Genomic DNA, 21235 nt, shown 5'->3' with positions numbered 1-21235 from the left:
TCTCTTAGGCTATGTTTCACAGAATACTTATTCACCGAGTTATGATTTGAGTTGGATGTCTCTATGAAATTGTGGTGTGTTAGTACCTCCTATGAATGCTCACAGTGACAGCGTGGGGTGTTTATTAGTACTTGGGAATACATCTTTAAGGTTTGCCTACATGATGAATTAGTGTTCATTATCTTGCCAAAGAGTAATTCAGAATAGTATAGTGAAGTGCTTATTTATATTCCTTTATGATTGCAATGTGCTTTATATCACTATTAATCTATGTGCTACTCTAGTGATGTTATTAAAGTAGTCTATTCCTCCTCCATGATGTAATGGTGACAGTGTGTGCATCATGTAGTATTTGGCGTAGTTTATGATTGTAATCTCTTGTAGATTACGAAGTTAACTATTACTATGATAGTATTGATGTGATATATTCCCCCTTTCATAGCTTGATGGTGACAGTGTGCATGCTATGTTAGTACTCGGTATAATTGCGTTGGTCTATCATGCACTCTAAGGTTATTTAAATATGAACATCGAATGTTGTGGAGCTTGTTAACTCCGGCATTGAGGTGCTCTTGTAGCCCTACACAATTAATGGTGTTCATCATCCAACAAGATAGTGTAGAGTGGTTTTATTATGTGATCAATGTTGAGAGTGTCCACTAGTGAAAGTATGACCCCTAGGCCTTGTTTCCAAATACTGCAATCATCGCTTATTTACTGTTGTTTTACTGCATCTTTACTTCCTGCAATATTACTACCATCAACTGCACGCCGGCAAGCTATTTTCTGGCGCCGTTACTACTACGCATATTCATTCATACCACTTGTATTTCACTATCTCTTCGCCGAACTAGTGCACCTATACATCTGACAAGTGTATTAGGTGTGTTGGGGACACAAGAGACTTCTTGTATCGTGATTGCGGTGGTTGCTTGAGAGGGATATCTTTGACCTCTTCCTCCCTGAGTTCGATAAACCTTGGGTGATCCACTTAAGGGAAAACTTGCTGATGTTCTACAAACCTCTGCTCTTGGAGGCCCAACACTGTCTACAGGAATAGAAGCGTGCGTAGACATCACTAGGACACCAAAATCCATGCTAATTAAAACGCTACCTCTACGTTGGAACTGAGGCAAAACGAAACCTGGATTGTCGGATCTCCGTCGTGTCTTCATTGTTCAAACTCGCGGCCTCGCCATTTAGATCGCTGGTGCGTGGTCAACGATCTAGGGTTTGGCAGATGATATTTCCCTGAAAGTCGATACAGGATGTAGCGGTAGGAACGGAGACATGATGTGGAGAGGATGTGAGATCTGGGCGCTTTAGGATAGAACTAGCCTGTATTAGGAGAGATTGGATCGGCGGCGGAAGGAGGAGACGAACATGCAGCATCACAGGAGATGAGGAGATGAGAAGTCTGCGGGGAAGGAAGGAGATGGGAGGAGAAAAACTGCCTGGATATACGGGGCCACTCACGATCCAAATTCCCAAACAAATTGTCGTGCCTATCCACTCTTAGCGCCAAAGGAAAATTTCTAAAGCGCGGGAGGAGGTAACCCAATTTTTTCGTGTGTAGCCCTATTTATGTACTATTTGACAACAGATACAACTTGCAACGCCTATATCGGTATCTATGTTAAATTCTGACAACGCATACGTAAGAGGTTGCAAAGTATGTGTTGCTATACGATGGTTCTCCTTGTAGTGGATACGTCCAAAACGTATCTACTTTCCCGAACACTTTTGCTATTGTTTTGCCTCTAATTTGTGTATTTTGGATACAACTAACACGGACTAACGCTATTTTTAGCAGAACTGTTCTGGTGTCTCGTTTTTGTGCAGAAATCCAACTTTCAGGAAAAACCTCGGAATTTATACAGAAGGCCCTATTTTCCCAGAAGATTCACGGAGCCAGAAGGGCAAGTCAGGTGGAGGCCCGAGGGCCCCACACCCTAGGGCGGCGCGGCCCAGGAGGGTGGTGCGCGGCCCTAGCGTGTGGCCCCCTCGGCCGGCCTCCGACGCCCTCCTTCGGACTACTTATCGCCCTCGACCTAAAAACGCACGGGGAGAAGTCGAAGTCGCCAGAAACCCTCCAGAACGCCGCCACATCGCGAAACTCCGTCTCGGGAGCCAGAAGTCTTCGTTCTGGCACTCCGCCGGGACGGGGAATTGGAGGAGATCATCGCCGCCATCACCACCGACGCCTCTTCATCAACCAGCCATGTTTCCCCCATCCATGTGTGAGTAATTCCCCGCTCGTAGGCTGAAGGGGATGGTAGGGATTGGATGAGATTGGTCATGTAATAGTATAAGATTGTTAGGGCATAGTGCCTAGTGTCCAGTAATTGGTACTTTGATGATATTGTTGCAACTTGTTATGCTTAATGCTTGTCACTAGGGCCCGAGTGCCATGATCTCAGATCTGAACATGTTATTATTTCATCATGATATTCATTGTTTATGGTCTTACCTGCAAGTTGTATACACATGTCGCTGTCCGGAACCAATGGCCCCGAAGTGACAGAAATCGGGACAACTGGAGGGGAAGGCTTAGATATGAGGATTACATATTTTCACGGAGTGTTAATGCTTTGCTCCGGTGCTCTATTAAAAGGAGTACCTTAATTTCCAGTAGATTCCCTTGAGGCCCGGCTGCCACCGGCTGGTAGGACAAAAGATGTTGTGCAAGTTTCTCATTGCGAGCACGTATGACTATATATGGAAAACATGCCTACATGATTAATGATCTTGATGTTCTGTCTTAATGCTATTTCAATCCTATCAATTGCCCGACATTAATTTGTTCACCCAACACTTGTTATTGGAGAGTTGCCACTAGTGTAGATAGCTGGGAACCCCGGTCCATCTCTCATCATCATATACTCGTTCTACATGTCATTGGAAGTAGTATCAACTATTTTCTGGTGCCATTGCTCTCATATTGTGTTACTGTTACTATTTCTCTCATATCACTGCTACTTTCACATCACCCCTGTTGCTAGTGCTTTTCCAGTGCGGCTGAATTGACAACTCGGTTGTTAAGGCTTATAAGTATTCTTTACCTCCCCTTGTGTCGAATCAATAAATTGGGTTTTACTTCCCTCGAAGACTCGCTGCGATCCCCTATACTTGTGGGTCATCAAGATCTGTTTACGGCGCCGTTGCCGGGGAGCATAGCTTTATTTGGAAGTTCACTTGGATCTATATTGTTCGCTGCAAATTCTCCATCATGGGTAAAACTCGCGATCCTAAAGTCGCCATATTACCATCCACTACAAGAAAAGGTACAACTATGAGTACCTCTGCTGCTCTTGATTCACCATCTGTGATTGATAAATTTGTTTCACCACCACATGCTTCACATGCTGGTACTTCTGCTGAATCTGAAAACTCTCATAATATTGATAATATTTCTGCTGTGCTTGATGATAGTGGTTCTTTGGGATCCTTTCTAGATGCTACAATTGCTAGGTCTAGACAAATTGAAAATGCTGAAACTCCTGATGCTACTACACCTGTTAGTTTACCTGAACTTGATTATTCTAGTGATGATCCTGATGAAGATTATGTGGAGCTTAATGATGATCTTATTAATAGATGCAATGCTACTGCTGATGCAAGTAAAATTAAAAAAATTCTCACACAATATATTGTTAGACATAAGTTATCTCCTAATCCTAAATTTGCCACATCTCCTATATGCATTAAGGATAAAGATTATGATTTTTCTCTTGATCTATCTCATATAGCTATTGTAGAGAAAGCACCCTTTTGTGGTACTGAAAAAGAAAGTGCTGTAGAACACATGATTGAACTTTCTTCTATGAGTAGCTTGTTTTCTGATGATATCAAGATGCGTACTTATTTTGTCGCTAAAATTTTTCCTTTCTCATTAAAGGATGATGCTAAAACTTGGTATAATAATTTGCCTCCTGGTTCTATTAAAAATCCAACTGATTTGCGTGATGTTTTCTTTCGAAAATACTTTCTTGCTAGTGCTCAACATATTGCTTTACAGAGAATTTATAGATTTGACCAGGGAGATGAAGAGAAATTGCCTGAGGCTTGGGCAAGATTTTGTTCTCTTATCGAGCTCGACCTGGACATGATTTAGAAAAGAATGATTTACTTGATATATTTTATAGTGGACTAACCATTGAGTCTAGGGCATATTTGGATAGTTGTGCTTGGTTGTGTTTTCGGGAAAAGAACTCCGGACGAAGTCGAAGAATTATTGGCTAAAATAGGCCGGAATCATGATGATTGGACTACGCTCGAACCAGTTCCAACGCCAATATTGAAGAAGAGGGGTTTAATTAAATTGAATGATGAAGATATGAGGGAAGCCAAGAAGTCTCTCAAGGAGAAAGGTATTAAATCCGAAGATGTGAAGAATCTACCTCCCATAGAAGATATATGTGAGATAATTCCCCCTTCATCCATGATTGAGGTAAACTCCCTTCAGCGCTTTACTAGGGAAGATATTCCGTATTCAAAACCTCCTGCTCAATGCTTAGATGAGTTTGATAATTATATTGTTAAGCAAGAAAATTTAATATGAGAGTAGAGAATCATCTAATGGAAAATTCTCAAGCTATTAGCAATTTGCATGATATTGTGGAGAGAACCTCCAATGATGTTAAGATGCTTGTTAAACATTTTCAAATGGTTCAAACTCAAATTGATCAACTCACTAAAGTGCAAAATGACTTATTACAAAATAATTCTAAAGAGAAACATGCTTATGAAGTAACAACTAGAGGTGGTGTCTCTACCCAGGATCCTCTATATCCTGAAGGGCATCCCAAAAGAATTGAACAAGATTCTCAACGCATTGAATCTAGTGCTCCTTCTAAGAAAAAGAAGAAGAGACATAAAAAAGTTGTAAAATCCTCTGAACCTGTTAGTGATTCTAATAGTATTTCTATTTCCGATGCTGAAACTGAAAGTGGTAATGAACATGTTAAAGATAATGATAAGAATGATGTTTCTGATAAAGAAGAAGTTGAAGATGAACCTGAAAAGCAAGATAAAAATAAAAAGTATACTAAAGAAGATTTTATTGCTAAGAAACATGGTAATGAAAGAGAACCTTGGGTGCAAAAGCAAATGCCTTTTCCTGCTAAGAAACTAAAATCAAAGGAAGAAGAACACTATAATAAATTTTGTGATTGGATGAAACCTTTATTCTTGCAAATCCCTTTGATTGATGCTATTAAATTGCCTCCTTATTCAAAGTATATGAAAGATATTGTTACTAACAAAAGGAAAATCCCCAATGAGGAAATTTCCACTATGCTTGCTAATTACTCTTTCAATGGCAAAGTTCCAAAGAAGTTGGGCGACCAGGTATACCTACTATTCCTTGTTCTATTAAGAATAATTATGTTAAAACTGCTCTATGTGACTTGGGAGCCGGTGTTAGTGTTATGCCTTTTTCTCTTTATAAGAGACTTTACTTAGATAAGTTGATACCTACTCGATATACCTTTGCAAATGGCTGATAAATCTACTGCTATTCCTGTTGGTATATGTGAGGATGTTCATGTTCAAGTTACTAATAAGCTGCTTGATATTAAGCTGATTTTGTTGTGTTGGAAATGCCTGAGGATGATAATATGTCTATTATTCTTGGGAGACCTTTTCTAAACACCGCAGGGGCTGTTATTGATTGCAATAAAGGAAAGGTTACTTTCAATGTTGATGATAAGGAGCATACCGTCTATTTCCCCAAGGGGATTGAAAAAGCATGTGGAGTTAATACAATTTCTAATGTGAGAACTATCAAAGTGGGAACTATTGATTGTCCAATATATGAGCCTAAAGAAGAATATCAAACTCTTATGATTGGATCCATATCAATACAATTCAAGGTAACATGATTGATTTGAGGTTTATTTCTTCTTATGCTATGTAAAATTTATTTGGTGGCAAGATTTGATCAACCTTGTTAACAAATACTTTTTATATGCATAGAGGAGGTAAACAACATCTCTTTCTTCCTCCACTTGCTCTAGTTGCCGTAGCACTTTTAGTTTGCAAAGTTCCTTAGTTAATTAGAGATTTCAAAATTTTTCCTGGCCAGTAATAATAAATTTAATACCCAGAAATGTGCATTTTTCAAAGTTTTCAAAAATTCGCAAAAATTATACTGTTGGTCCTATTTTTCGACGAGGCACCTGGGAGCACCTGGGGATGACCAGTGGGGCACCCCAGGGTGGCACCCACGGCTGGCGCGGCCAGCAAGAGGGCGCGCCACCCCGGTGTGTGGGCCCCCTTTACCCCACTTTAGCATCTCTTCCTCCCACACTCTTCTCTCTCCCGAAAAAATCGACACCGGTTTCCTCTCACTCGTGTTTTTGCTCAAGAACTCCAGATTTCTCGATCTCTTTGCTCAGCCTAGATTGCATGCGAAATTTGGCACATTTGCTTTTCGGTATGTAACTCCTTCAACCATCCAAGTAGAATTTTGTTTGGTGGAGTATATCTTAAATATTTTGCTGCTGTAGGTAACATGTTTAGTGAGCTTGCATGCTTGTTCTAAGTGGTAGAAACTAGTTTTGATGCATGATTAGTACCCTAGCAAGTTCCTATGGTAGTTTCCCTTGATTATATGTCACCAAATCAAGTTTTATATTGTTTGTTGAAAAATTTCAGAAAAGGGGGATGGACAACTTTAACTTTGGAGAAGTGTTCCAAGGGGAGACAACAAGCACGGGGAGGCCCTCTAGGTCATCCACCCGGTGCAGGCCATCCTATAATGAGGACCTCATCGCACCAAGTTTCGCACCCGAGGAGGACAATGGAGTCCCCAACGCTGCATCCTTTCCATGTTATGACTTTTTGAGTAATGCAGGGTTGTTGGATGATTTCTTTACCCTCGTCGGTAAGGAAAGTTTAACCACCTATGTGGGAGATGAGAGTGAGCAATACTACACGCTCACTAAAATCTTTGTGGAGAGCTTCAAGTTCAACAATAAACACTTTCGCCCGACAGTTTCATTCAAGATCTATGGTAAACCTATTACTATGAAGTTGGAAATTTTTTGTGCTGCATTGGGTATTGTCCCTGTAGGTACAGCAAGGAAGATCGAGGATAACCCCGGGGAATTGTTGGAGCTCTATCGAGGGATCACCAATGATGATTGTCGCACCATTCGAGCGTGGCAAGATAAGAAACATTCAACTCCCCGCCATTAAGTATTTTGCTTATTACATTGGTACTAGCATTCTTGGTAGGGAGAACACTAGCAACATATCTAGCTATCACCTTGGTTTCTTAATTGCTGCACTCACTGGGGAAACACCTTATCATCTTGGTGCTCTTGTTGCTCGCCGCTTGTCTAACAAGGGGCCTATATTTGGAGGAATTATTGCTTCGCGCGTTTTAGCATATTTAGAGCTTCCTCTTGACCCTAATGATGTAAAAATAGCTCCTATGAGGCTCGATATTGCTGCTATGAAGAGTCATCAATTTGTTACAGCTGACTCTAGGATAGATAATATTGTCTATAGAGTGTTGTTTGCTGACGAGGAAGAGAGGGAAGTCCCTTTGCTCCAACCAGATTTGTTCAGTATCAACAGGAAACCATGGTCGCGCTCTAAGGAGGAGGTGGACGAGCAGCTCAAGATACACAACTTCCACCAGCAGCATGACTCCGAGGACGCCGAGCCCTCCTACGACTACACCGTCACGTATCCGGGTGCTTCTTCTAGCACATACCCGGAATATGATCCATCTTCGTACTACGAGGGTGCTTCTTCATGGGCACCATGGGGTTGATCTCCACTTAGGCCAAAAGCCTAAGCTTGGGGGAGGTATACCGGAATCACTCATTCTTTGCATATTATGGTTGCTGGATACTTGTACATACTTGTTTAGTTTCTTTGAGTGGTTTTCTAATGAGAGGGAGATGATATTTGGGGAAGTGCTGCCCGAAAACAGATTCTGGACTGTTACTAAAAAAAATCGTGCGCATAGCCAGAACGTTATTTTGAGCTGCCAATGTTTGTGCATGTTCCCCAGGTTGTTATCTAACTTTCATTAGTTAAACACTTTTCGAGCTGAGCAACGGAAGATTTTTGTAAAAATCGATTTGCATGCTATTTGTCGGGTTTTGGCAGATTTCTGCCATCTCGTTTTTCTGTGTTTCTTTCAGTTTTCATTTTCTTGTTCTTGCGTTGTTTCTTTCCTAAAACACAAAAAGACCAAAAATATTTCTGTTGTTTCTCTTCACCATTTGTTTATTTTCGTTTCTTGCATTTGTTTCGCTTTATTTGCTATTGCTAGTTTGCTATAAGAAAACCCAAAAAGATTTTGCTTTGTTTGCTTGCTTCCTTTTATTCTTGTTCTCAAACTCGAAAACACCAAAAATATTTGCTGTTCTTCTTTGGTTTGTAAAGTTCTTTATGATTTCAATGGTCTTCGGTGGCTGGAGCGTGGTTTTCATTTCATATTATCCAAGCTACACAAGTGAAAAGGCAATAATGACGATATTCGACAATCTGATTGTGGTGAGAGGCTGGTATGAACTCTATTTGTTTTCATTTTTGTACATATACTCATCCATGTGAGCATGCTTAGTTGGTTCATGTGAGGTATATGTCATTTAAGAAAGTCTAGTAGTTCATGATCTCTCATGTTTAGCTCCAATTTATTAATATGAGTAGCATGTCATGGATGTTTGCTTGCATTGTTTTATTCATAGATAAGTATGATATTGTGGTATCCTCCTCTGAATAATTCGTTTGAATTAACTTGGCACATGCTCACGCATGCATATGGCTGAACAAAAGTCAATTAAGCCTCGATGATTTACATTGCTTCAGAGTTCTGGTATCACTTTTATGCCTCAGTTAATTTATTTTGCCGCAAGCATGATTATGACAGTTACTGCTCTCTTGATTTGTTGCTCCCTAGTCTTTTGCTAGCCTTCACTTGTACTGAGCGGGAACGCTGCTCGTGCTTCCAAACACATGAAAACCAAGTTATTCCAGAGTGTCCACCATAAATACCTATGCATGGCATTTCAAACCATTCGAAGTAAATTCTCATGCGCTACCTTTAAACCTTCAAAATGCTTCTCAATTTGTGTTAATGTTTCATAGCTCATGAGGAAGTATGTGGTGTTTAACTTTCAACCTTGTCATTTACTCTTGACGGACTTTCATATGGACTAGTGGCACATCCGCTTATCCAATAATTTTGCAAAAAGAGCCGGCAATGGGGTTCCCGACCCGATTAATCAACTTTCACTAATAATTCTCTTCACATGTTTTGCTCGATTCATCGGTAAGCAACTTAATTTTGCAAATAGACACTCCTCCATGGTATGTGATTGATGGAAGGCACCCGAGGATTCGGTTAGCCATGGCTTGTGTAAGCAAAGGTTGGGGGAGTGTCACCCATAATAAAACTAAAATACGTGTGTAAACAAAAGAGAAGAGGGATGATCTACCTTGTCTGGTAGAGATAACGTCCTTCATGGGAGCCGCTCTTGAAAGTCCGGTTGGCGAGGTAGTTGGTGTACCCATTACCATTCGTTGACAACAACAAACACCTCTCAAAACAATTTTACTCCTGTTTTAAAAATGAAAAGCTCTAGCGCATGTTAATCCCTCGCTTCCTCTGCGAAGGGTCAATCTTTTACTTTTATGTTGTGTCTCCATCCTTTCTTTGAGCACTTTCTTGAGAGCACAACTTGTCATTCTTAGTGTAATATGCTTGTCTCAAAATATGATTGATTGTGGTATAACTTTGATGCTTTTATCTTTGACAATCACTATTTCTAGTCTTTCTATGAACTTCAGAGGTGCACGAGCATTTATGTTTTGCTTGATCAAATATGGGCAAGCGAGATACCACTCTATCATACTCTTTTATGAACATTGCAATCCTGCTTATATACATGATTCATGATGCTTATTATTAATTGTTGGTACCTTTCCATGATTGACATAGCTATTAGATGATCTTATTTGCATGTATCTTATTATGAACTGCCTAAGTGTTATCCATAGCATGAGAATATATACATCATATGAACAAATGTGTTCGTGAAAGTTCTTTTATCGCTCAGTTGTTAACTGAATTGCTTGAGGACAAGCCATAAGCTAAGCTTGGGGGGAGTTGATACGTCCAAAACGTATCTACTTTCCCGAACACTTTTGCTATTGTTTTGCCTCTAATTTGTGTATTTTGGATACAACTAACACGGACTAATGCTCGTTTTCAGTGAAGCTGATTCGTTGTCTCGTTTTTGTGCAGAAATCAAACTTTCAGGAAAAACCTCGGAATTTATACAGAAGGCCCTATTTTCCCAGAAGATTCACGGAGCCAGAAGGGCAAGTCAGGTGGAGGCCCGAGGGCCCCACACCCTAGGGCGGCGCGGCCCAGGAGGGGGGCGCGCGGCCCTAGCGTGTGGCCCCCTCGGCCGGCCTCCGACGCCCTCCTTCGGACTACTTATCGCCCTCGACCTAAAAACGCACGGGAGAAGTCGAAGTCGCCAGAAACCCTCCAGAACGCCGCCACATCGCGAAACTCCGTCTCGGGAGCCAGAAGTCTCCGTTACGGCACTCCGCCGGGACGGGGAATTGGAGGAGATCATCGCCGCCATCACCACCGACGCCTCTTTATCAACCAGCCATGTTTCCCCCATCCATGTGTGAGTAATTCCCCCGCTGTAGGCTGAAGGGGATGGTAGGGATTGGATGAGATTGGTCATGTAATAGTATAAGATTGTTAGGGCATAGTGCATAGTGTCCGTAATTGGTACTTTGATGATATTGTTGCAACTTGTTATGCTTAATGCTTGTCACTAGGGCCCGAGTGCCATGATCTCAGATCTGAACATGTTATTATTTCATCATGATATTCATTGTTTATGGTCTTACCCGCAAGTTGTATACACATGTCGTCTGTCCGGAACCAATGGCCCCGAAGTGATAGAAATCGGGACAACCGGAGGGATGGTAGTGATGTGAGGATCACATGTGTTCACGGAGTGTTAATGCTTTGCTCCGGTACTCTATTAAAAGGAGTACCTTAATATCCGATGAGATTCCCTTGAGGCCCGCTGCCACCGAGTCTGGTAGGACAAAAGATGTTGTGCAAGTTTCTCATTGCGAGCACGTACGACTATAATTGGAACACATGCCTATTGATTGCTTTGTACTTGGACACCGTTTTATTATTATCTGTTGTTACATGAGTTTCTCTCATCCATGCAACGCCCGTTATCCGTCCCCATGCCTACAGTATTTTAATCCTGCTGTTTACTATAATCACTACTGCTGTCTCTGTCACTCTGCTGCTGTTATTTCACTATCGCTATCGCTATAAAGCTGCTACTACTTGATAAACTCTTGCGAGCAAGTCTGTTTCCAGGTGCAGCTGAATTGACAACTCCGCTGTTAAAGCTTTCAAGTATTCTTTGTCTCCCCTTGTGTCGAATCAATAAATTGGGTTTTACTACCCGCGAAGACTGCTGTGATCCCCTATACTTGTGGGTCATCATTGGGATACTATAAAGGTGTTGTAGGGAGTCAAAATACTGTACCCACTGTTGGACAAAGTGATGCCTAGGCAATGCTTAAACACACTTAGCAGTACGCGATGGACAAACGTCTCACCTAGGGCATAAGCGGAAGTCTAGGTACAACAACCAATAAATTGTCCTCCTCGATAAGAAATCATGTCATATTTAATTAATGAGCTAGACGGATATAATTCTAAAGTTAGTTGCTAGAAATTTAAACATTTACATGCTCTAAATTAATATGTATTTACATATAATAACCCATATACACACTTGATGGTATAAATTATGCTCGCCTAGGCAGCACCTAGGGCGCTAAAGCATCGCCTAACCACTATGCGAATGCCAGCTGCTCTGTTTACGTCTAGCGCTTTTTCCAACCTTCTGTACCGGAAAATCTCTTTCGAAGGTTCCAAAAATTGTAGTTTTGAGGCCAAGTGTAGGAATTGATTTTAAGGAGTTTTTCTGAAGTAGGTTTTAGCCGTTTTTAGGGACTGACGGTTGCCTCCCTTGTGGCCCAGTAGTTGTCTGGCCATACAAGATCTTGTCGTGCATTGGCCCGGTGTTCCCATCTCATGTGTCAAGATCCCTAAAAAAAATCTCACGTGGTATCTTCTCTAGGGAGGTGCTATACACCACCCTGCTCGGTGCCGCACCCCCCAGGGTGGGTGTTGGGCCGGCCCAGTCGCATCTTTTTTTTTTGTTTTTCTCCTTTTCTGCTTTTTTCTTTTTTTTTGCGTTTTTTAAAAATGGAAAAATTAATCTGATTTTTTCGGAAACCAACAAATGTCAAAATCTAAAACTTTTAAAATTTTGAACATTTTAAAATTTTGTATATTTTCTATAATTCGAAAACATTATTTTAACTTTTTGAATTATTATATGAACAATTTCCGAGTTTGAACAATTTTCGACTTTGAACAAATTTCGAATTTGAACAATTTTCAAATTTGAACAATTTTCAAATTTGAACAATTTTCATATTTGAACAATTTTCAAATTTGAACAATTTTAGAATTTTAATAATTCTTAAATTTAAACGTTTTTCGAATTTGAACAGTTTTTGAGTTTAGACGTTTCCAATTTAAATAGAAGAAAAAAATAAATAGAAAAGAAAAGGAAATAAAACAGAAAAGAGAAAAAGAAATAAAAGGAGAAAAAGAGAAAAAGAAAACGAAAAAAAGCTAAATGGGCCAGGCCCAATACCCGACCAGGGTGTGCGGTGCCTGGTAGGCACCGACCTGGTCGGTGTATAGGACTTTCCTCTTCTCTAGGGAGCCGCTTTACACCGACTTGGTCGGCGCTTGCAGAGCGCTGCACACCCAAGTGACCAGGTCGGGTTGGCTCGGTCGTGGCCCATTGATCAGGTACATTTTTTATTTTTTATTTTTATTTTTCTATTTTCGATTAATATTTTTCGTTTTTTAAAAACTAACATTTTTCAGGTTCACAAGTTTTTTAAAATATGAACATTTCTATGTTTGAACAAAATTTTAAAAATATAAACATTAATATACTTTAAATAATTTTCAAAATGATTTTTATAATTTTAAAATTTTCCAAAATCAAAATTTTAAATTTAAACAAATTTAGAGTTATGTATTATTTTCGAATTTAAATATTTTTTAATTTTAACATTTTTAAAGTTAACCATTTTCAAAAAATATAATTGTTTATGTTTAAACATTTTAAAAATATCTAAAATTTGAAACCTTAGTATTTTTCGAATCTTACAAAAAGAAAAGAAAAGAATCAGAAAAACAAAGAAACAGAAAAATGCAAAAGCCTAGCGCCTAACCAGGCCGGCCCACGCCGCGCGCGGGTGTATGTTGGCACATAGGATTCTCCTCTTCCCCGGGCTTCGTCGCTGCAGCCTGTAGACTTTGTAGATGAGTAGGATGTTCTCCAGGTTTCCGGCCATGGACGGCCTGTCGGCTGTCTGACTCGCAGATCGCGTCGGCCACTTCGCGGGAGCATGGAGACGAGCGCCGTCCGCGAAACCAAAGGACACAGGTCTGCATTTCAATTCCGCCCCTGCTCGGTTTCATTCCCAATATTTTGGATTCATTTGGTGGTGTTGAGAAAATGAGAACTGTTCTACATTCGAACCAGAGAGTGTTTTTTTTTTGTTTTCGACTTGAAGATGAAAGGAACGCTATTGTGCTGATGGGTAATTTCTCAAAGAAAGGTCAGCCCTCCCGGCCTCCGCATCCCGGCAGACAGCTTATGTTGTCATGCCTCCCATTTTTGAGGAATTTTCTTAATGATATTTAATTGAGGTTACCAAAGCAAATTGTAACCTGTGGCATGCGGGGAATTAAATTTATGAGCATTTCCACCTCCAGGTGCCCGATGAGTAGTATCTCGTCTTGAAGTTCTGGGAGGATACAAGGGCCATATGAAAACTGTGGGGAGCTGCAGCACAGAACAAGTCATGATATAGAGGCTAGAAGTTGATGGTCATTCGACAAGTATTTATGGCCGGAGGGAATAGTTAAATCCAATTCGCTTTACCATCTTATAATGATGAAATGGAGGATGGGGCAAACTTTGGCCCCAGCCAAACTCATTATTAATCCACTATGGCAGCGAATCACATGTTATCCGCAATAGTGTGAGATGCTTGTATCGATGACAAATTGCCAATGCCAGGTGGTTTCAATTATCGTTCCATTATCATTCTTATCTAACTAGACAGAGGCTTCTACTGATCATATTCTGAAACAAGCAGTAACAGATAGTATGGTGAAAAATGATGTCTTCACCTGACGAGAGAAACATTAATGATAAAACTTTTTTCTTCAGTTATGTGCCTTCTTTTGTCGAGATTGCAGAGTTATTGATAGTTTGTTCAGGAACAATTTATACAAACTCCTGCAGCCTATTTATTCTTTGGCAAGCTTTACAGCATTACAAAGTTAGCTATACTTCTTCAGAAACAGCAAGGTTACAAGATTATTCAGCCTATATGCTAATGAAAGACAGATGCCTCCTTAGCTTCCGTTGCCTATGTTGCACCTTTCCACTGGCTCCCTCACTTATCACCTCATCAATAAGATCCTTAAAGATGGATCTTTCAATATCCAAAACAATCTCTAGTAGCTCACTGTCAAAAGTCTTCCATTCTTTCATTCCAGATGACGCATCCGCAGCTAGCAAGCTCCAATCTTCTTCCTCCTCAGAGCATCTTATCATGGAGGCCGTGGACAGCAGACCATCGATCTCTGCACACAAGTCCTTAAAAATTTTCCACCCACTTAACTTCTTGGTTGGAAGAAACTGTGCTGATCGACTCGTTTGGTTCATATCCATTTTCTTGGTGATGAGTTCATTTGCAAGGTCGAAAATAAACATACGGTGAAGCTTTCCGGTGTCTGGTTTTGCTTGCTCAAGGATAAGGAAAAGCTCTGGATTAATTGAGTAACTGGCTGCCCACAGCTGACGGGGCATAGTATTCAAACTTAGTTCATTGTGTAGGAGACCCGATGCATAAACTATATCATATATGTACTGGTGATCCTTGTTGGGAGTAACTGATGACAAAAGTGAATTAGTCTTCAGAGTTTCATCACTCAAAAATTGTAGGAGCTCAAGCTTTTGGATGAGGGCTTTCATGTTTTCTGGCTTTATCTGCTTGTCCTCACTGCTTGTCTTCGACGATGGCGTGTCAGGGAGGCTTGTTAAATTCAAACACTCATCAGAAGTGTGTGTCTCACCATCTGAAGAAGTGAAGAAAAAAGGATCCAAGTTAGGGCCATCTAGTTCAGCTTTAAGAAAGCAAGGTAGGTATATGTGGGGGGCATATGCTGTGAAAATAAGCTATAAGTTCTTATATATTATCTATTTTTCTTGTTGCAAATTTCATGCAAATGAAAATCACATGTTGATATTCTCAAAACATTTTAATTGAACCTTCCAAAGATCCAAGTTAGGGCCATATAGGGCATTGTATATGTCCTTTTCACAAACATGGTTGAGTTGATTCTTGAATTTTTGCATGGATAACACCTTAGCTATAGCTGAGAATTTCCACAAAGTACAAACTTGTAGGTGTGATTTAATTATCCACATAATTTTCAAATATCATATATATACCAAAACATAGCCTATTTTCACATAATATGCGCCCGTTTCTCACATGCTCATCCACATAAGTAGCATCCACAATAAAAAAAAAAGTATCATGTTCGAGCATAGAATGTGCAACATGTTTGGGACTTCATAAAGATGTTAGGACCAGGCATGGACAACAACTGTAGGCTCATCTACTCTTGAATTATTTGGCACAAGCAAACACTAGGATGTGTCTCTGCAACTGTCAAATTACTGTGATCCTTCCCAGCTCAAGGACCACAGTATCTTGGTCACATTGATTACTGGTTGCCTGCCACTACGATTGGAAGATGTGCTTACAGCTAAGTATGTTTGCCCTATAAGGCTATAACTAGCAGCATGGGCTTCCTGATTTGATGGAAACCAAACAAGTACAACTAACTAACAGTTGCAAATGTATGTGGAAGAATGTTGGCCAGCTCAAGTGCTTACCTTTGAAGGAATCTGAGATCCTCCTCAGTGAAGGGGAAGAACCATCATGATATAACGAGCCATCAAGAACTGATACAGGACTCTTGATGTTCTCAAGTGGATGGATCTTCTTCTTGTTCCTAGACTGAACTGGAGAAGTTTTCTGGAAAAAAGGTCACCACTCAGTTATTAGTGAAATAGCATTTAAATGAAAGAATGAACGGTAGGTTCTTCACAGGTTCTAATATATTTAATCTGTACCTCATGATTCAGTGCTGAAGTTGAATTGTTTTGACGGAGAAATGATGATTTGGGATCCATTGTATTTGGATAGCCAATTACACCAAGATCAACCTGCTTTGCCAACCTGATTTTGCTTTCAGGAATCCGCAACACCTCATCGTCACTGCAGATATTTTTTGGTGGTACAAGCTTTGATCTTTGTCTGCCTCTTGGGGACACTGCTTCATTGGATTTCTTGCTTGGAGACACTAGAGGAATCGGCAGGCGAGGCATCCTTTCAGGGTCAGCCTTCTTCAGCACCACTCTGGGGCTCAATGAACTGGAATGCCTCGGTGAGATTGTGTCTTTTACAGGCTCCTTGCCCCTGGAATGCAGGCTTTCGTTGCCAGAATGGATCTTCTTCCTGTCCATGCTCTCACTTTTTCTGGTAAAAGATGGCTCCTCGTGCTGCAGTTTATCAAAGCCTTTCGGCTCGGAAGGGGGAGTATCAGGTTTTGTGATGCCTCTTGCTGGCTTCATGATCACAATGGGTGACTGAAAATTTTCAGAATTAGCGGTCAGTTCAGCTTCTGCTTTGTGAATGGGCAAGGAGCCGCCATCAGTTTCACTCTGGCATGCGGTGTCCTCTGCGTGCAATGCTCCCAGTACCCTTAGAGCCCTCAAATCCTTATTGCATTCAGACAGGTTAAGATCTCTGAGCCTTGTTTGTATGTTGGCATAGAAGGATGCACTCGGCGGCTTCTCTTCAGCATTATATCCTGTTGCACCTCTCTCCTGCTGCCTCCAAGGGGCAGCTTTAGGGAGAGTTCTTGAAAAATGCTTGGTTTTCAGTACTGGAGACTGATTCTTCAGCTGAGATACAGTGGGATCTTGGGACACCATCCTGTGGGGTTGTGACTGACCATCATTTTCTGCGTCATGGACTGTTCTTGGTGACCTTGCAGGCTCGTAGGCACGAGGAGTTTCTTCCAAACCCATGAGCTTGGCAACGACGCTGCTAGCCCTCCGATGTCTCGGCGAATCTTGGGGCTTCAAAGCATCAATGAGATTGTCATCGGTTCTTGTGTAAGCAACATTCTTCGGACGTGAACTTGGATTAATATACTCTTTCCTACTGTCCAAGGACAGCCTAGGGAGCTCCCGAGACCTTGCTGAAGGCTTCTTGCTGCCCTGAGCTTCAACTGACCGCAGGAGTTGCCGATCATCACATGAGAAGCGCGACGGTCTGCTGGATTCGCGGCCATAGGCTGGAACCGAGGTACTCCTATCTACCCCAATCACATAAGTTCCATTTTTTAATTTGGAGATCAACAATGGCCTCGGCGAATCTTTGTGCAACTCATTTGTCACCTCCTTCGCCGAGGTTCTTACAGTCAGGTCATGGGAGTCCTGGCTGACTGAGCCCTGCATGATGTCTCCAGAACCGGTGTTCGCGCTTCTGAGTCCAGCCTCTATCTTGAGTAACTTCAAGCTTGGTGAGTTCCTTGTTGGCCTCTCAACAGAGGGCTCCTTACTGATGTCGATGAGCTCCTGTTTCACTGGTTTATTGCTATCCCGGGATGAGAGCGAAGAGCACGCTGAGGAAGAAGAGGATGCTTTTGATGATTCCACTGAAAGACAACTGTTATCAGCCATACTTTTGCTGAAGGTTTTGTCCTGCATATGTATTTAATATCATGTTAAAACTAGTTTGCTTCCGGCAGCCAAACTGCATACTAAAATGTATGCATGATTCACCTCCTTCCTGGAGAAAGAAGCTAGGTTTAGTTCTCTGTCACGGTACAATTAGCAAATTACCAGAGTGATATCTGAAGTAGATGACTTTTGCACCGAGGCGTTGGCACTGCTTCCTAGATGATTGTGGCCTAGACAAAGAAACGAGAGTGTAAAAATTATTGTAAAATTATTTTGGTGTGTAAAAAAAGACCAAAAACGCACTGGCAATGATCTGATTTTGTTGAGACACAAAAGTAGAATGTCACCTAAAAATTTACTGATACTGCCCTGTTACTTTTTGTGATGAAATTTTGACACGGCTGCAGTATGCATCTTTGACCATTAGTTTTTGTAAGCACATTTTTTTCGAATATACTTTTCATTACAAATGAAAGCGTACTATTTTAACCTTATATGAATTAGTAGTCAAAGTTTGATTGCACGATTTCTCCACTCCCTCCGTCCCATAATATAAGATGTTATGACAACCAATATACAAGTATATTGAATTATGCAAATGTTTGCTACTAGTATTATTTGCTTATGCATAAACCGTACATCACTGCAGGGCTTCATGTGATATTATTTCTAGAAAGTCATCTACTCCTTAACTTCCTAATTATGCAGAAATTATTTGCTTCTACTTTATATCATTCCTTCAGCTTTTATGCTATGCTATTTGGCATCGTTGTGACAGTTTCTTGATCTGTTGCTCATGTAACTCCCAAGAATGGTACTACATCTTTGATCCCATTTTACTATAGCGTCTGCTGCCTGCTAATACTGCTCAGAATTCCATGGGCGCAATTCTGTTAGTCCCCGAATCCTAACAGCCTGTTCGACTTTAACAGGAGCATCCATCTTTTGGAGTTGAGAAGAAACACCTGGAGAAGCAGAATTGCAAAGAGCAATGCGTACCTGGACCTGGAGGCGCCGTGCCCCGGGCTCCCCGACAGCCACCGCGTCGTCTCGCGGTGAGAAGGCCATGGCGGCGGTCGAAGATCTGGAACACGCCGGCCATGCACCCCATCCTCTGGTTGAACTCCGTCGCCTCCTGGGGTACAGTCCGCAGCATTCTCGCTGGCATTACCGAACCCTGACGGTACAGGAAATAAAGGGAAGCTCCGGTTTAAGGCATCACCACCACCACCACCTCGAACTTGGACGACAGAACCGTGAGCACGTCGGAATGGCAAGAACTCTGAAACACTAGGAGCGAGTTACGTAGGTGATGATCACCGCAGAGCTTACTTTTTTTTCAGTTGTGCTCTGTACTTGCGTGGGCTGTGGCTGGATGGATCGAGTTCCAGAGGAATGTTTGCTGGTGGTGGTTTTATGTATCGTGAAGAGAGAGAGGAGGGAGAGAGGCCATGTGGGGGCGGATCATTGTGGGCATGGGCATGTGATGCATGTCAGCGTCAGGCATCCGTCGATCCATATGTCCTTCCGGCCGTCAGATTCAGCGTGTATCCGTCTGGACGCACGTTCCTGCCCCATCTATGGAGGCAGTTCGAGCATTTGACTTTTTGGACTCGAAGCCTTTTTCAAAGGATTATGTAAGAGAAATTATTTCATGTAGACTCCTTAGATTGTAGTACTAGGAATTATATGAAGGAATTCTAGGTGTCTGGCTAAAGGGATTTCCCTTTAGAATTTATGAGAACTTTTATAGTATAGTAAAAATACCCGTGCGTTGCATCGGGTGAAACAAAAGTTGAAATGCTCGTGTGAATCATTTGCATTTTCATCTTTGCCACAATTGTTGATGGTTTCTTTTTTTTCTCCTTTTCATGACAAATCTAAAAATCGATGTTGCAGTTCCTTGTTCTTGCGGGTTTCACACTTGGTGCATGCGCACATCGACACGGACTTGTATTTTCACTGACTTGTTATGATGTGTTGCACGGGTGAAACAAATGTTTATAAAAATGATCGTTAATCCTTAAAAATATGATTGTTAGAAAGAGAAGTTCAACTACCCCGCGCTACCCTCCACGACGACACGGGGGAGCCCTAGCCACAACCTCCTCTAGGGAGCCTCCATCATCCTCCCATGCATCGCCGTCGTCGGTGGGGCCGTACTCTTCTATACCTCGCTGTTATTTTATTTATTTATGTTAATATTTTATATTTTGGAAGAACCGCCTTGCTACCATAATTGCATCCGCGAGAGTGCAAGGTGTGGAATTTATCCTATAAATTTACAAATAATCTAATGCTTAAATTTAAAGGTGCTTGCAAAATAATAGGAGCCGGGTACGCTTCATCCAATAGTTGAACTATGGAATAATCATGATACTGCATCAAATAGAAACCTCTATTTGGAGAAGCACAGAATGGTAGTCGTTCAGCACAACAGAATGCCCATATTCTCCATACTCCGTAGCATCCACTGACATGTAATATAAAATATTTAAATGTACAACACCTTTAAATGAAAAGACAAATTGCGTCAAGGGATGATAGATACCCGGATAAGGTTCTCTCTTCTCCAACTACCCTTCGTTCTCACTTTTCTTTTTCCCCAAATAGGCAGCGGACGGTAGTACACCAGGTCATGACGGAGAGGGCCGTGAGCGTACTGGGGTAGAGACCGTCAAATAGCAAGGCTCCGCCGCTCGTGTACGGTCAGTCGCCGGTCCGGGCCACAGCGAGTCGCTAGATTTCTGTGTATAAGAGGCGGGCTCCTCTGGTTTCATTTCTCGGTCTTTTCTGATTCCTCCTTTCCTTCTTTTATGGATCTTGAGTATGCTCGAGGGGCTCTAATTTTTCTCTCGATGTTTCCCTTCCTGATTGATCCATAATCAATTTGTGCTGCTCTTTGTTTCTTGGGCGGCTTGTTGATTTCAGGAAATTTACGTATATAAACCGGCCTGACTCGCTGTAACAAAGCGGTATGGGACTAATTTAAGCATCTTTTTTAGTCGTGGGATTACGCCAGCTCAAATGATTAGGATGGGATAAATGTTGAGCTGGCCCAGCAGCTCACCTACGATGGCCCATCATGATGCGAGCGGAAGTACCGAGCGATGAAGCGAACAGGGAAGCGTCAGTGCGTTTGAGCGAGAATCGATCGGACGGAAAAAAAAAGAACACATCTACCGAACCGTTTTGTTTACTAAGCGGTGGCAGGGCTACAGAGAGCAAGAGTTTTCCTCTGGTACGTTGTGTCGTTTTGTCAGATTCCGAACCTCCTGGATGTGGTGCGATCAAAT

The 21235-nt window shown here is 41.5% G+C and overlaps 1 protein-coding gene across 1 annotated transcript; it reads right to left on the bottom strand.

Moving 5' to 3' along the window:
• Positions 1 to 14501: 14501 nt before the first annotated feature.
• Positions 14502 to 19107, bottom strand: LOC124698829 (protein LONGIFOLIA 1-like). Its single transcript, XM_047231245.1, has 5 exons — positions 18945 to 19107; positions 18102 to 18169; positions 16323 to 17960; positions 16083 to 16224; positions 14502 to 15256 (listed from the first exon to the last, which is right to left on the bottom strand). The coding sequence occupies exons 1-5, from the start codon at positions 19105 to 19107 to the stop codon at positions 14502 to 14504; spliced, it is 2766 nt and encodes a 921-aa protein (XP_047087201.1).
• Positions 19108 to 21235: the final 2128 nt, after the last annotated feature.

Source organism: Lolium rigidum, chromosome 3, assembly GCF_022539505.1.
Source record: "Lolium rigidum isolate FL_2022 chromosome 3, APGP_CSIRO_Lrig_0.1, whole genome shotgun sequence".
NCBI lineage: Eukaryota > Viridiplantae > Streptophyta > Magnoliopsida > Poales > Poaceae > Lolium > Lolium rigidum.
Note: the sequence above shows the minus strand (reverse complement) of the source record. Positions and strands in the feature narration are given on the sequence as shown.

Coding starts and splice junctions, on each gene's coding strand:
- LOC124698829 (XM_047231245.1), bottom strand. CDS start 19,107: ATGCCAGCGAGAATGCTGCGGACTGTACCCCAGGAGGCGACGGAGTTC. Junction 17,961..18,101: donor CTACTTCAGATATCACTCTG/GTAATTTGCTAA, acceptor ATACATATGCAG/GACAAAACCTTCAGCAAAAG. Junction 15,257..16,082: donor GATCTCAGATTCCTTCAAAG/GTAAGCACTTGA, acceptor TCACTTCTTCAG/ATGGTGAGACACACACTTCT.